This window comes from Leptonychotes weddellii, chromosome 8 (assembly GCF_054177405.1).
Source record: "Leptonychotes weddellii isolate Sample4059 chromosome 8, ASM5417740v2, whole genome shotgun sequence".
Lineage (NCBI taxonomy): Eukaryota > Metazoa > Chordata > Mammalia > Carnivora > Phocidae > Leptonychotes > Leptonychotes weddellii.
This window is the reverse complement of record NC_138376.1, coordinates 43,759,886-43,775,889: the sequence shown is the minus strand read 5'-3', so window position 1 is coordinate 43,775,889 and position 16,004 is coordinate 43,759,886. Positions and strand designations below refer to the sequence as shown.

At 42.6% G+C, this 16,004-nt stretch overlaps 1 protein-coding gene across 1 annotated transcript in view; it reads left to right on the top strand.

Annotated features, from left to right (window-relative positions):
* LOC145722909 (uncharacterized) overlaps positions 1-5,784 on the top strand; it is a 47,611-nt gene extending 41,827 nt beyond the window's left edge. The window contains exon 3 of the mRNA XM_081827576.1: positions 5,563-5,784. Within this exon, the coding sequence (XP_081683702.1) occupies positions 5,563-5,784 (222 nt within the window). The remainder of the gene's footprint in view (positions 1-5,562) is intronic.
* The last annotated feature ends 10,220 nt before the right edge of the window (positions 5,785-16,004 follow it).

Sequence of the window (16,004 nt, the reverse complement as noted above, 5' to 3'; positions counted from 1 at the left end):
ATGATTATAAATGGTATCTCAAGATATCTGCAGCCACTATAATTAAATATGTAAATATATTTGATTCCTTTTGGTGGCAAAAGTCACTGATACTGGCAAAAATATCAGGTTTACAGTCTACTTTCATAATTGAGTGATATGCTAAATTTCATAGTAGAGGTCAGTGACAATAAAGACATAATTTTTCCCCATCCAAGTTAATTGGCTATCCTCTTTGTCTTCTTTGAATTTTATCCATGGACCCAAGAACTTCTGCTATACACTTTATTTCTAGCCTTGGATGAAGAGAATCGTAGAGGTTTTACGAGGTATTATTATATACTTTATGAAAATATTAGCTTATTGAGTATCATAATATTTGCATATGGTAAATTTGTATCTTGTATACCTATCAGCTTTGGTGTTTCAGGCATAGCAATAACACAAAAGCAATTCTATTTAAATGTTCAATGATTCAATGTGTTAAATTTCCATTTGTTCAGATGCTTCATCAGTAAGCTGGATGGTAGTTTGATCTTATCTAACAATAATTCTTATCTGAAAATGTTAACTTTTTCAATTTTTTCTTCGCTTACCTAAATTGTTTATAGACCTTTTCTTGTTTTAATCAACCTGCGTAGATTTCTAGGCACTTCCTTGGTGCCCAGTCCTGTAAATATATGTGGAACACCATCTCTGAATGCATTACTGCCCTATATATAATCTCTGCCTCATGGCAGAGTGTTAAGGGCATCGGTATGGGCTTGGAGTTAGACAGACCCGAGTTCTGATCTGGGCTTTTCTAATTGCAAGTTTTTGCTTTACGTGGATTACTTAGCCCTGATAAATCTCAGTTTGCTCGCTTAGGAAGTAGATATAATAGGCTTAGCCCCTAAGTAGTGCTTAGGAAATTACTGCTGTTAATGTCTCCTTTTTAATGCTAATCTACACAACCAACCTGCTTAGATCTGAGTACTCAACCTTTGAGGAAAATAGCTAACCATCTAAAAGCATCACAGAAGAGTATACATTGGGGTTTTTGTTTTCAGGTCACAGAATCTGTCATAAACCAAAAGAGAATTTATTAAAAATATATGGTAGAACTCACTATCAAGACTGAATGTCTGGTTAGAACAGACAAAACTAGGCAGCTTCAGAAGGTCTTTGGTGTAGCCACTAGACTGACGAATTCCTACTGATTTTTTTCAGTCTTTACATCCCTCCATTTAATATTCAGTGTTCCAAGCAGAGAAACTTCAATTGGTTGAGCCTTGGCCATATGTCTACTCATTAACTATATTGGTCATTAAGAGGCAAGATCTAGAGTGCGATGAGGAGCACTCTGTATCAAGACTGCATATCTTGAGAAGTTACTACCCCAAAGGCGCTGATAAAACGGGGTGGCCTAAAAATGGCACAAGTTCACTGCTGAGAGACTTCCAAGTGTTAATCACCTATTGGTTAAAAGGTATCCAGGCAAGATCAAGTGAATAGAGAAATGGACTTTATACTGACACCATCAAGTCCTGTTAACATCTGTAAGAACCTACTGTTTTAAAATAAAATTTTCTTCTATTAAGAGTTGCAGCTTTTTTAATAGAGTATTTAGGACAAGCAAGTCTAATAAACCTAGGACCTACAATTCTATGCAGTAGTTTAGGAAAATAAACAGGGTGACTGCCCAGTGATGACTCCGTGTGGTTGATGTGTTTGTAGTCATAACTGCGGGTGAATTGCTGCTGCAATATCTAGGAAATGAAATAGTAATGATAATGGTGATAATTTATTGACTACTTATTGTTATATTTGTACTGTTGTGAGTACCTAATGTGGATTATCTCATTTAAACACCATCATAACTCCATGAGAGAGGTATTATTACATGTATTTGACAGATGAAGAAACTGAGGCAGAGAAGTAATTTGCATACCTATTCCGTGATAGAGCTTACATTCGAGCCCAGATAGATTGACTCACTAGAGAGTAAATGCTCCGGATTCTCTGGAGCAAAGAACTCTCCCCTGATTGATAGCGGTGGTTGGTATCTCAACAGTACTCATGTGTGTCTGTCAACAAGGCACACCTGTGGTGTGACTCATTTTCCTTTTATATCTGATTAATAACACACTTTTGTCTTTAAGAATATCTTTTATTGGGCACCTGGGTGGCTCAGTCGGTTAAACATCTGACTTCAGCTCAGGTCATGACCTCAGGGGTCCTGGGATGGAGCCCTGAATCAGCCTCCCCACTCAGTATGGAGTCTGCTTGTTCCTCTCCTTTTACCCCTCTCCCCTGCTTGAGCGAATGCTCTCTCTCAAATAAATAAATGAAATCTTAAAAAAAGAATATCTTTTATTCACACAAGTGAAATGCATAATAATCCTAGCCAACACTTACATATCACTCCATGCCAGATGCACTTCTAAGTATATACATTAATTCATTTATTCATCTCAGTAGCCCTATGAAAGTAGTCCTAGTTTTCATCACCACTGCACAGATGAAGAAATGGTTAAGTAACTATTCAAGATCACACAGCTAGGAAGTGACAGAGGCAGTGGTTGAGCCCAGATAGTCTGGCTGCGGTCGTGTACTGTATCCTGTAGTGCTTATAAAAACTTATTTAAAAATAGTGCCAGTGTATTTGGCTCTAATGGAAATCACAGAGGCCTGCATGGTGGTTTCAGAAATTTAAAAAAATGTGAAAGTATAAAGAAAGTGTAAAGAAAGTGACTGAAGTTTAGGGAAGGAAGGATGGTTTAAACTGTTTCTAATGTTTATTATCATAAGTAATGTAGTACCTTAAGTACCTTCACACTTGGTAGAATCTCTCGAAAGTAGGTACAGGGAGGCAGGTTTACTGAGCTACTGCTGTCCAGAAGGACTGCACCAACCTTAATCTTTTTTTGAGAGCATCACATTGAGGCAGTTTTATGGCGTTTTCCCCCCAAGTGTTTTTAGAATTTGTAGGCCAGTAAGAAGTATTGGTAATTATACAAGTCAAACAAAATTTGGCTGCTTATTATTCATAGGAACACAAGAGAAGGAGCATCTACTTCTTACCAAAGATATATACTCACCTCACCCCACTATAACAGGAGCTAGAATGTCAGCAAATACTTGGTTAATTCTACCAGTGCACACACTTTTCTGAGCTAGAAAGCAAGCAGGGGGTGTGGAAGTTAGTGCCACCTAGTGGTAAGACTGAGCTCTGACCCCTGGAGGTTCTCAATCTTAAAGCACAGAATTACCAGAAGAGCTTGTTAAAAAGAGGTTCTTCTGTAACATTGTGCGTCAATTGTACTTCAATAAAAATAAATAAAGAGGGGTGCCTGGGTGGTGGAATTGGTTGAGTGTCCGACTCTTGGTTTCAGCTCAGGTCATAATCTCAGGGTTGTGAGATCGATCCCCGTGTTGGGGTTGTGCTGAACGTGGAGTCTGCTTGAGATTCTCTCTCCCTCTCCCCCTCCTGCTCATGCTCTCTCTCTCTCTCTAAAGTAAATAAAGAAATCTTTTAAATAAATAAATAAATAAATAAAGGGAAAAAGGAGAATGACAAAAAAAATTCCCAAACCCAAGCCAAAAACTGACACTTTGGCCTCACCCCTAGAGATTCTAATTCAGAAGGAAGCAGAGGAGAGAGGAGAGAGAGTGTGCATGTGTGTGCACGTGTGTGCGTCTCGTGTGTGTGTGTGTGTGTGTGTGCCTTGTGTGTGTTTGGGAAGGATGTCCAGGAATGTGCATGTTTAAAAGGCAGCCCCACATGGTTGTTGATTCTGACGGTATGGTCCTAACTCTGCTCTAGGAGGCATTTTAGGGATTGGCCCAGCTCCCTCTTCTTAATCCTCTTCTCCAGCAGCTGCTGTAGTATCTCTTGATTATGTGGGAATGGTGGGGATCTTTTGGGACTATTTTGGATTGAGGAGGATCCAGCTGAGCTTGCCCACAGAGAAGGGATGGGAACAGGCCAATGTGTTTGGGGATGAGAGAAAAGCGCCCAGTGACCCAGTTTTGTTAAATCCATTTGCATTTCCTCCTTATTGATTTCTGTTGACCTCAGACCTACTTTTGACTCTGTGGGTCACACCCTACTTTTGTCTTTTTTTTCCTTCTTCATGTCCTTCAGCCTGGTGTTCAGGGTCTCCATAACCAGACTCCAGACCTTCTCCCATGTCCCTCAGTGGGAATCCCCCTGTGCACATTAATCTTTCAGTATCTCATACTGCTTCCCCCCCTGAAATTCTTACCCTCCATTTTTTATGCTTTTACTGCAGTCTGTAAGTTTTTTTAGACATCTTTTAAAAGTCCGAAGACCCTTGGGGTCCCTGGGTGGCTCAGTCGGTTAAGCGTCCGACCCTTGATCTCAGCTTAGGTCTTGATCTCAGGGTAATGAGTTCAAGCCCCACTTTGGGCTCCATCCTGGGCATGGAGCCTACTTAAAAAAAAAAAGTCAGAAGACCCACAACTGCACAGAAGCCCTCCTTGGGGCATTTAACACCCTCTACCCTCTAATTTCCCGCCATACCTCATGCATAGCTTATATGCTTATCCTAGTATGTCATGAAATAATGTTTCCTATTGCTGCATAAATATGTTATCCACCCAACCATTATTTTACTTATTCATTCATTCCTTATGTTGTTTCCCCTGCCTGGAATATAAATTCTATTCATTCTTCAAATGCCACCCACACAACGAAGCCAAATATAGACTATTTTCGGCTTCATTCATTGATTCCTTCTCTGAGATCTGCCAGCACTGTGTCCTCAGCTGCCCGCTTTAAATCTTAATCACACATGCCAGCTTATACATGAACTGCTGCTCTTCGGGAAATTGTAAGCTACATGAGGACAGAGACTATTTTATATAATTCTTTGAGATTTTCCAAAATCATATTATTTCCAAATGTGTAATATGGCTTATTTATTTTTTTTTAAGATTTTGACAGAGAGAGAGAGAGAGCATGAGCAGGGGGAGTGGCAGACAGAGGGAGAAGCAGGCTCCCCACTGAGCAGGGAGCCCGATGCGGGGCTCCATCCCAGGACCCTGGGATCATGACCTGAGCCGAAGGCAGACTCTTAACTGACTGAGCCACCTAGGTGCCCTGCATAATATGGTTTAACTGAACTTGTACTCTCTGTTTTATGGCGTTGCCTCCGTTTAGTTTTGAGTCTTCACTTTTTGGTATTTTATAATGATGCTGTACCTTCCTGCTTTCCTGCCTTCAGAGTCCGCTCTCATGAACGTAGAGTGACACTTTGCCACCTAACAATATTCAGCCCTGCTCCTACACCAAGCTTCATGCCTAGGTGAAAATACCCTTCTTCACATGTGGTCTGATGTATACACACATAAGTAAAGCAATGTGCTCACCCACTGGGCTTTTTTTTTAAACTGGCTTTACTGAATTAAAAGCATTTTTTAATGTTGAGCCTCCATCTACATCCATGCTCCCTTCGGGAATGTAAATGATCTCATTGAGCTTGGTGACTTTTGGAGCTCTTTGTACAAGTAGCCCCAGAGACTCACCAGAAACTAACTCAATACACATCTGGATTTGTTTGGGTTTGTTTTCCGCCCCAGGGATTCAGAGCGAGCCCTCGGCATCTGAGAAGACGCGCGGCGGCGGCCGCGGCTGCTCGCCTGGAAGAAGCCAAGCCTGTGGTGGAGGTTCACCACCAGAGTGAGCAAGAGATTTCCTTGAGGAAACGAAGAATCAAGAAAAATAGCCGAGTCCAGCCAGAATTCTATCACTCCGTTCAAGGTGCTTCAACCAGAAGGCCTGTAAGTAGAGAACTTCTATAAGAATATTAAATCCATGGCGTGGTGGTTCTTTTCGTTTTAAGAACTTGTCAGATGAGATCATCCGGTTATTCTGTCGTGATCCTCAGCAAGTGCTGTGAACCCATGGGAATCCCAGGAAGGAGTGTGATTTCATAGAAAGCACCGGGCCAGAGAGTTGTCCAAGAGGCCAGAGGTGGTCACTGCAGACAGGGTGATTTAAAAATGGGTGAATTTTGGGGCGCCTGGGTGGCTCAGTTGGTTGGGCGACTGCCTTCGGCTCAGGTCATGATCCTGGAGTCCCAGGATCGAGTCCCACGTCAGGCTCCCTGCTCAGCAGGGAGTCTGCTTCTCCTGCTGACCCTCCCCCCTCTCATGCTCTCTCTATCTCATTCTCTCTCAAATGAATAAATAAAATCTTTAAAAAAAAAAAATGGGTGAATTCCGAGCCCCATTAGAGTCAGGGTCAGGAATTAGAGCAGGGGCCACAGAGTCCACAAGCCGAGGGGCAATAACGATGAGATCAGAGTTGGTGAAGAGGGGCAACAAGAAAGCTAGTATCAGCAGAAGAGAAGCAGAAGAGGGAAAGGTAAGACTGGGGTCTGGGCCGGTAGCTGAGCCCCACCAGGAGGGGGCTGTTGGGCCGCCGAGGCCAGTGTTGCCGTCTGCACCAGCCAGGGTGATGGTAAGGGTGCCAGCCTTCTCGGGTGTGGCCTTTGTTTTGGACCAGGGCAGCAAGCAGCACTGGCGTTCTCTACCCACGCGCTCGTGGTCTCTGTGGGCTGCAGTGCTACCTTACCTAGGAAATTCGGGCTCACGTGGGAGCTGGTCTCCACCTCCTGACCGCATTGTTCTATGTGCTCTGGTATTTTTTCTTGGTTCGGGTTCTCACACATGGACTTTTTTATCCGAGGTTGTGACGGTTAAGGATTTGCGGCTTAGAAAATGCCACTGTAAAACGTCCTAAAAAGCGTTTCATAACTGCAATAATGCTACATTGCTTTAGCATTTAAAGGAAGTCTCCCTGTGGTTCACTCCATGTTGTGGGGAGCCTATTTTTGTCATTTCTCATGCCAACCTAGGGGAACCATCAAGATTTGGCTTGATAATAGGTTTTTGTAAATTATGAAAACAAAACTACCCTCCTGTGGGGGTAACTGCTGCAGGCACAGCGGAGGCTGCTAGAAGGCCAGGAGAACGTCTGACTCAGTGTGCCGGCCAGTGACAACGGCAAGAAGCTAAATTCCTTTACAGAAAAGGTCCTGTGTGTCTTTGACCAATTGTAAAATAAGCACATATTTAGAGATGAGGGTCTTCTTTTCATGATTTAGTGAAATAAGCTATGTAGAATTTGGTATCTATGTGATATCTACTATAAGGTGGTAGGAAAAGTTATTCATTCAACAAACATAAGCTTTTTTTACATAGGAAATAAGGGATACACAGATACATATTAATAATTACAGTTAATGAGGGCTCACTGTATAATAGGACTCACTTAACGACCCTATGAGGTAGATGTTATTATTCCCATTTTATGGATGATGAAACAGCGGCTCAGAGTATATAAATAACAGGCCTAGGTTTACCTAGCTGTTAGCGGCAGAGTCTAGGATTTGGATCTAGACAGTCTGCTTCTAGAGCCCAAGTGCTTAGCTCTACAGTCTGCTACCTTCCTGTGGTTCATGGCCTCTAGGAACTCACAGCTGAGTCTGTGGACTGACATGCAAACAAGTATGTCGGATGCATGTCTGTTATGAAAATGCTGTTGTACAGTTAGAAACAAGGCACCAGGGAAACACCTTGTGGGGCCAGAAAGATTTACAGAGAAGCAGACGCCTAAGATGAGTCCTGAAACGTGAGTTTATCAGGTGGGAAGTGGAGGTGGGTATCTCTGATGAGAGGATCGTGTACAGCAGAGGTATGAGAAAGTCTGGCATTCTCAGAGAACAGCTGGAGGTGGTGCTGGTAGATGAGACTGGCTGGGTCAGGCAGGGCTAGATCACCAAGGGATTGTATATTATGCTACAGAGTTGGCTTTACCTTCTGTGGTGAGCATCTGTTGAAGGTAGGGAGAAGAGGCACATTGGTTCTCTCGCTCAGAATCTAGCTAACCCTTTGCCGCTTCCAGTCTCCACATGGGGTTCAGGTTGGTTAAGTGGTTATCATCACACTTTAGAAACCCTCAACCTCCATTATTCTCTCATGAGCACCGTACGTAACTGCCTTGGGTAATAAGATGTATTCCTCTGTGACTTTGAAATTGGTATCCACTTTGTCCTTGAATGCCTATCTATCCTCTCTCTTTGTTTTCCTGGTGAATTACAGTTCACCTCTTAAGACTGACTCATGATCAAGCAGGAAAGTCTTGTCTGATCCTTCCTATCAGAGTGAGATACCTTTTGTTTTGATCCTCAGCACTGTGTAGAGATCTCCCACACAGCAGTGATCCAAGTGAAAAAAATCAGGCTCTGTAGGAAAATGGACATGGGTTCAAGTTCTGCTCTGTGTATCTGGCAGGAAACAGGCGGCCCACTAAGAGTTTAACTGAAGAGAGTTTAATGAAAAGACTATTTACAGAGGTGTGGGCAGGGCTAAGGTGCTTCCCTAACCTTCAGGTGGAGCCTACCCACCTACCACTCCCAGCCTGAACAGGCAGCAGATAGCACTGGTCTTACTGGATTCTGGTAAGAATTGCTGGGGCCATGAAAGACCCTTTCATAGGAATTGTGACTGAGGAGTGCGGCCACAGCCAGAACACAGGGAGTCAAGAAGGGAGCGGGGGGGTGGGGGTGCTCTCTTAGCTCCTGCTAGTGCTTTGCGTTGACCCAACCGAAGGGGCTTGGTTGATGCACATTACAGAGACCAGCATCCCAAGGACAGAGCAAGGGAGAGGTGGGCAGAGAGTCTGAGAGGCGACAGGGACAGCAGAAAATAATAAAGAATATACCAGGTCAAATGAATGATATTTGCACATGACATATAGCTTAGGCATTATAGGAATTCAGAGAACAGAGAGCATTACCCCTCCTCCCTGCGCCCCCCCCACCCCATCCCCATAGGGTGGACAGGGGATAACTACTTCACAGAAGAGATGGGATTGGGTTGGGCTTTAAAATACTGGCAGGAGGGGCGCCTGGGTGGCTCAGTCGTTAAGCGTCTGCCTTCGGCTCAGGTCATGGTCCCAGGGTCCTGGGATCGAGCCCCGCATCGGGCTCCCTGCTCCGCGGGGAGCCTGCTTCTCCCTCTCCCTCTCCCCCTGCTTGTGTTCCCTCTCTTGCTGTGTCTCTCTCTGTCAAATAAATAAATAAAAAAAATCTTTAAAAAAAAAAAAAAAATAAAATACTGGCAGGAATGGGGTGCCTGGGTAGCTCAGTTGGTTAAGCGTATGCCTTCTGCTCAGGTCATGATCGCAGGGTCCTGGGACCAAGCCCCATGTTGGGCTCCCTGCTCAGTGGGAAGTCTGCTTCTCCCTCTCCCTTTGCCCCTCCCCCTGCTCATGCTCTCTCTCTCAAATGGATAAATAAAAAAAAAAAAACTTTAAAAAAATAAAAATACTGGCAGGCATGCAGTAGGCCCCAGAAGTTAGGTATGATGACTGGAATAAGCAAAAGTACTGAGAACCATTTGACTGGATGTGGGGATTTCCATGAGAGAGAAGTACAGTAGAGAGCTGGAAAAAGAGACTGGGGCCAGAATACACTCTAGACAACCACTGTGTTTAAGCTTCATTTTCTGTGCTTCATGGAGATACTAGAAGAGCATGATCAAAGCACAACTTTAGGGAGACTAAACGTGAGCAGGACGAGTCAGCGGGGAACAGAACAGGGGTCAGGTAAGTAACTAGGGCAGCAGTATGGGTGGGAGGTAATTAGGGCCAGAGCTTGGCCCTAACAGGTGACATTCTGCTGTCATCTGGTGATCGTTGCTTCTGGGGAATCGAAGGATGATGACCTTTGTTCTGTCTTCTTCAGAAGGAATTGGAAGGGAGAGAGAATAGAGGCATGAAACATCAGTGGAGGCTACTCTGTTGCTTAGGGCAAAAATTCTGGAGAGTGTTCTTTGGGGCAGGTAAAACTCACCTCCTCCATCTGTCTGCATTCTGCTAGGATCATTTGGAGACTGGAAATGTCAGAGTTGGTGAGGAAGTTATTGGCACCTTATCTCACATGATTCCTGTTCAGCCTCCTGGAATCTTAAGTCCTCTGCTGACACGTTCTTGTGTTTATGCCATATGTGGACTTGAGCCCAGGCCTTGTGCCCTCCTCCTCTTCTGGATTTGGTTAGGTGCCATTGGTAGTGCCCACCAGTCCAGAAGGCACGTGCCTAAAGCTTGTGCCTTTCCTAATGTACACATTTGGAGACAGTCAGTGTTACCATGGGTTGCCATGAGGTCAACTCTGATTGTGTCTTGGAGATGCAATAAAAATAAATCAGCTGTGGTGATTCAGGATTATTTGAATGACTTTATATGAATCACTCCAGACATTTTTTTTAAAGATTTTATTTATTTATTTGAGAGAGAAAGAGGAGAGGGACAAGCAGACTTGGCACTGAGCACAGAGCTGGGTATGGGGCTCAATCCCATGACCCTGAGATCATGACCCGAGCTGAAATCAAGTCAGAGGCTTAACCGGCTGAGCCCCCCAGACTCCCGTGCAGATATTTTGAATCCACAATCTGAATAATAAACAGGCCTGAGAGTGAGAAAGGCTGAACTAGGATGTGCCTGTGAGGTAGATGGATCAGAAGCTGTGACAGCGCAGTTTCAATCAGCTTTCAGGGAGACCGGCCTCTTGATGAAGCGGGCCACGGGCCATGTGGAATGCATTATACTTTAGCATCTTTGGCTGCTCTAATCTATGTACTTTTTCTGAATCCATAATTTATACTCAAATGTGCCTGTATGCATTTGTAATAGAGATCACTAATATAAACTTAATAATATAGGCACATTTTATTTCGCTCCTTTGGAATGTTTTTAAGGGTAAGTTAGCTAAAAATTTATCCTGATTTTTCTCTTAGTAAATTTGTCTTGGGACTTTTGTTAAGACATGTCACTGGAACACTTAAGGAATTTTCTACCACCTTGGAGCAGAAAAGATACTTAGCTCCCGATCTCCATTTGTTCTTTAGTATTTTGACATTACAAAGCCTTTTGTGTGTGTGTGTGTGTGTCAGAATCCTAGAGTTTTTAAACCTTCTCATCATTATAATAACATAATAAACAAAAGCTCTCACATTTACTATGTGCTTACATGTGGGCAACACGTGGACATTGTTCTCATGTTTCCCTGTTTTTTCTCATTTCATCTCCCCAGCACTTCTCTGGAGTAGGTGCTCACTTTCCAGAAGGGAAAACTTGTAAAGGTCACACAGAAGGTAGATGGCAGAACTATGATTTAAACCCACACACTTTGACTGGAGCAGTTTGAGAATGGAGAAGTTCACATCATATTTTTAGTGCTAGATGTTTATCTTAACCCTCCTAATGCATTTTAATCTCATTAAGTCTCAGTTTTCCTACCTGCATAGATGGTAGAAATGGTATTTAAAGCCGTAGATAAGCTCCAAACCTCATTTTTGCCATCCATTTTACTGACCCTCTCTTTTTGTGGTAGGGAGTAGTAAGGGTCTATCTCTCTTGCCCTCCCACATGAACCTGTTAATGTATAACAACACTTAGCCCCAAGAGGTATTTATGTGTTTGTGTTGAGAGTGGGATGAAGGGAAATTAAAATTTTAGAGCACTTGCAAATAGGCACACTGAGTCCATTCCTGTTATATTTCGCTGATGCCAGTTTTTTGTACACTACATTTCCTTGTGACTTAGAATTTCTGAGACTTGGGGCACCTAAGTGGCTCAGTCGTTAAGCGTCTGTCTTTGGCTCAGGTCATGATCCCAGGGTCCTGGGATCGAGCCCCGCATCGGGCTCCCTGCTCTGCGGGAAGCCTGCTTCTCCCTCTCCCACTCCCTCTGCTCTGTTCCCTCTTTTGCTCTGTCTCTCTCTGTCAAATAAATAAATAAAATCTTTAAAAAAAAAGAATTTCTGAGACTTTCTCAAGGAGGTACATCCCAGGTCACAGCCCAAGGTGTAGCTTGCTCTCCCTGCTGTCAAAACTTTGGCCCATGAAGCTCCCACCACTAGTAACTAACTGGATTATTGAACCTGATAATTTTGACTCAGGAGTTAGTGGCAAATTTAGCATAGATAATTGGTAGTCCTGCTTTCTGAAATGGTGAACACTGAGGAAGAAGCAGGTTTGGGTTGTTGGGTGGAAATCAAATTTCCAATTTGGATATGTTAAATTAGAATTATCTGTTAGAGGGTTGCCCGGGTGGCTTAATTGGTTAAGCATCTGACTCTTGGTTTTGGCTTAGGTCATGATGTCATGGGTCGTGATCTCATGGGTCATGAGATTAAGCCCTACATCAGGCTCCCACTCAGGGTGTGCGGGTGGAGTCTGCATGAAGATTCTCTCCCTCTGTCCCTTTCCTCACTCGCTTGAGCGTGCAGATGTGCGTGCATGCGTGCTCTCTCTCTCACATAAATAAATAAATCTTAAAAAAAAAAGAGAAATATCAGATATCTTAGTGTCTGAATTTCATGGAAAACATGAGTCTGGATTGGGGGTCATTAGTACAGAAATGTTACCAAATTCATGAGACTAGATGGGATGATTCAGGAAGTGAATGTTAATAGAGAGGAGACTTGAGGACTGAGCCTTGGGGTCCTCCAGTATTGAGAGGTTGGGAAGAGCAATAAAGCTTCCTTATAACTTCAGCTCTTCCCTTAGAAATACAGATGTAGAGAACAGATTGGTGGTTGCCAGAGGTGGGGATGGGAGAAAAAATTGTACACACATCTGAATGCATGTGTTGTTTTCAGTGACACAGAAAAATAAACCCTACATAAATACATACACACGCACATAACAAATACAGATGCCTTAAGAGATGGGTTTAGGGCTCTTGAATTTCATTTAAGGGTATTCATCTTAGGCCAAGAAAAGGCAAACTCAGGTAGAAACTAGAGAAAGTAGCAGAAAAGGATTTCCCAAGCCTACTGATTACTCTTTCCTGCTCCTTTTCCTACTAAACCACTTCCTTGACCTCACCCTTCTTTGCCTTCTGCTGTTGAATTTTGGTTTCCAGGCTTGGGGAAAATTTCTGCTTTCCTGATTGCAGCTTAGGTCATTGTAAGGCTGCAAGATATTTTGGAACATTGCATAGTTTTAATTTTTTTTAAAATCAGTATTAGCAGGATTTCAGGTCATCTTTGTAGTTGGGAACTTGCTGCAGTGTGGAAAAGGTAACTACACATCCTTGATCTCATTGAAAATATAGTAGGATGTTTCTCTGTTCCTTTCCTGCTTAGATTATTAAATAGTCTTCCCTTTCCTTTTGAAATATATGGGGCCAAGCAGCTTTATTTGCATAACATTAGGACACTTCCCTTTCTGTGGAAGGCTTTACTGTATAACTCATACCTTACTTTGGCTTAATTAATTGGCAAATACGAAACTTCTAAAGGAAATGTTTGTTTTCTTTTTCTCTTTGGAATTCTAGAGAGTGAATTGAATTAATAAAGTCAAATTTCTTTTACTAACTGCCTCAAAAGCATTTACTCAGCAACTTACTGAGTCTGCTGTGTATTACTATGCCTCCCTTACATAATCTTACGAAAGATTTCGTTTACTATAAATTTGCTAACAATAGGTATAAGAATAATTGGTGCACAGAAGCATGAAAGGTAGGTGGACTGCATTAAATGAACAGTGCTAATACAGGTAGAATTTAATTTCTCAATTCATGAAATCAAGATTAATTTGGTGAAGAGATTCATGTGCTTTGCTTGGAGAAAAAGAAGCACATCTTTCTAACTCGTGATTCTTTCCTAGGTCAGCATTTTGACTACAGCAAGGCCTGTTGCCATTCCTTTTGAGTCTTTCTTGTACTCCAGGTCACCTATTGTCTTAAAAACTTTTAATTCTTTCAGCTCCAAGCAAAGGAAGCTTCAAGAAAACTCAAGCATTTGAGAGACTCTGTTAATAGCCACTTACCCTCCAAAGTTTTCGTGAACAACCGTGGATCAAAGGACTGAAAAGAAAGCCCTTTCAAAGGTGGTCTTTAAATGGTGCTGGGAAATGTGGGTGGGCATAAATTCCTTTATTTTAAAGTAGGACACTCTTTGTAGCTTCCTTTCGAATTCTGTTTGGCATTTAACAGCCCTCTTTGTCAGAGGTGACTCCTTGATCTTTGTCCTCAATCCCACGGGTTCCAATAGAAGACCCTTCCCTGTTGTAACCTCTGTGAAGAGAGTGCAGCTTGGCCCACCTGCTACTGTGTTACTGTCAGTCCTTGTAAAATCAAAATGTTAAAGTTTGAGGGGATCTTAGAGCTTTTATCTGATTCAGAGGTTCTCCTAAGGCAAGATTCTCCTTTGCTCCAGGCCTTTGAGTGATAAGATCATCCATTGTTAGATAGCTCTAAAGTAGCGAGTTAATTGTACTTGGAATCAAAAAGCTGTTTTCTGAGCTCATGGTTCCATCTCTCTGGACCTTTCTACATATCATTTCTCAACCTTTCTACATATCACCTTTGTTGCACGCCCCCAAACCACCTCCTGGTGAGCATAAGGATCTGTCTGGTTTCTCTCAGTAGTGCCTTCCTCTTCCCACTGCCCCCTGGGTGTCAGGTGATGAGTGTGGGTCAAGAAAATCAAACTATGGGGGCGCCTGGGTGGCTCAGTCATTAAGCGTCTGCCTTCGACTCAAGTCATGGTCCCAGGGTCCTGGGATCGAGTCCCGCATCGGGCTCCCTGCTCGGCAGGAAGCCTGCTTCTCCCTCTCCCACTCCCCTTGCTTGTGTTCTCTCTCTTGCTGTCTCTCTCTCTGTCAAATAAATAAATAAAATCTTAAAAAAGAAAAGAAAATCAAACTATGGAAATTGAACATATCCAGAGAGAGGTTAGTTTGTGCTTGGAAGAAGACAGGTCGGTTCTGGAAATGACAGTAATGTTTCAGGAACAGTATTGCTTTGCAGTAGCACTTTGTAGTTAAATAGTACTTCCTATTTTTTTTAAAGTATGTTCATAGTCATTATCTCATTGAATCTGCACAACTAACTTGTTCATTGGGTAGGGCATACATTGTTAACCCAATCTGACAAAACTGAGTCTCAGCAAGTAAGGGACTGACCCCAAGTCATCGGTCTAGATAGAGGCAGACATCCCTTATCCCTGTAATCTCTTGGGTGAGCTCTAACTCAGATAACATTTGGGGAATTCGGTGAGAAATTTCAGGGACAAGAATATAGATTCCAGTAGACTGTAGGAATTATTCCTTTTCTCAACCTGATTCATTCTCAGGGAGTATTAGTTATCTATCTTTGAGAGCCTGCTCAGTGTGCATTGTCTCTACTGGCCACTCTAGGGTACCAGTGTATTGGCAAGTCTGCTTTGGTCTAACCCACCTAGCTCGTGCCGCAGCCTGCACACATTCTGCTCACCGATCAAATGGTGAAGTAGGTAATTGGCTCTGATGCTGGGGAACATCACTGACTTAGCAGCATCGACTCCCACTATGTGCAGCTCAGCATCTGCTCAGCATCCTAAGATAAAGGAAGATTAGATACCTGATTTAGTCTGGTATTAAAATTAGGTTGAATCATTATTGTGCATTGTTACTGGGAATGTAAAGTGGTGCAGCTGCTGTGGAAAACAGTATGGTAGGTCCTCAAAAAATTTAAAATAGAATTACCATGGGATCCAGCAATCCCACTTCTGGATATATAGCCAAAAGAATTAAAGCAGGGTCTCAAAGAGATATGTGTACACCCGTGTTCATGGCAGCATTATTTATACCAGTCAAAAGGTAGAAGCAAACCAAGTGTCTGTTGACAGATGAAAAAATAAACAAAATGTGATATATACATACGGTTGACCCCTGAGCAACATGGGCTTGAACAGGTCCACTTACTTATATGTGGATTTTTTTCCCTATAAATATATTGGAACATTTTTTGGAGATTTGCAACAATGAAAAAACTTGCAGATAAACTTGTAGCTTAGAAATACTGAAAAAATTAAGAAAATTTAGGAATTATTATAAAAATATAATATATAATATATATAACATACAAAATATATGCTCATCAGCTGTTTCTTATTGGTAAGGCTTCCAGGCAACAGTAGGCTATTAGTAGTTAAGTTTCTGGGGAGTCAAAGTTATACATGGATTTT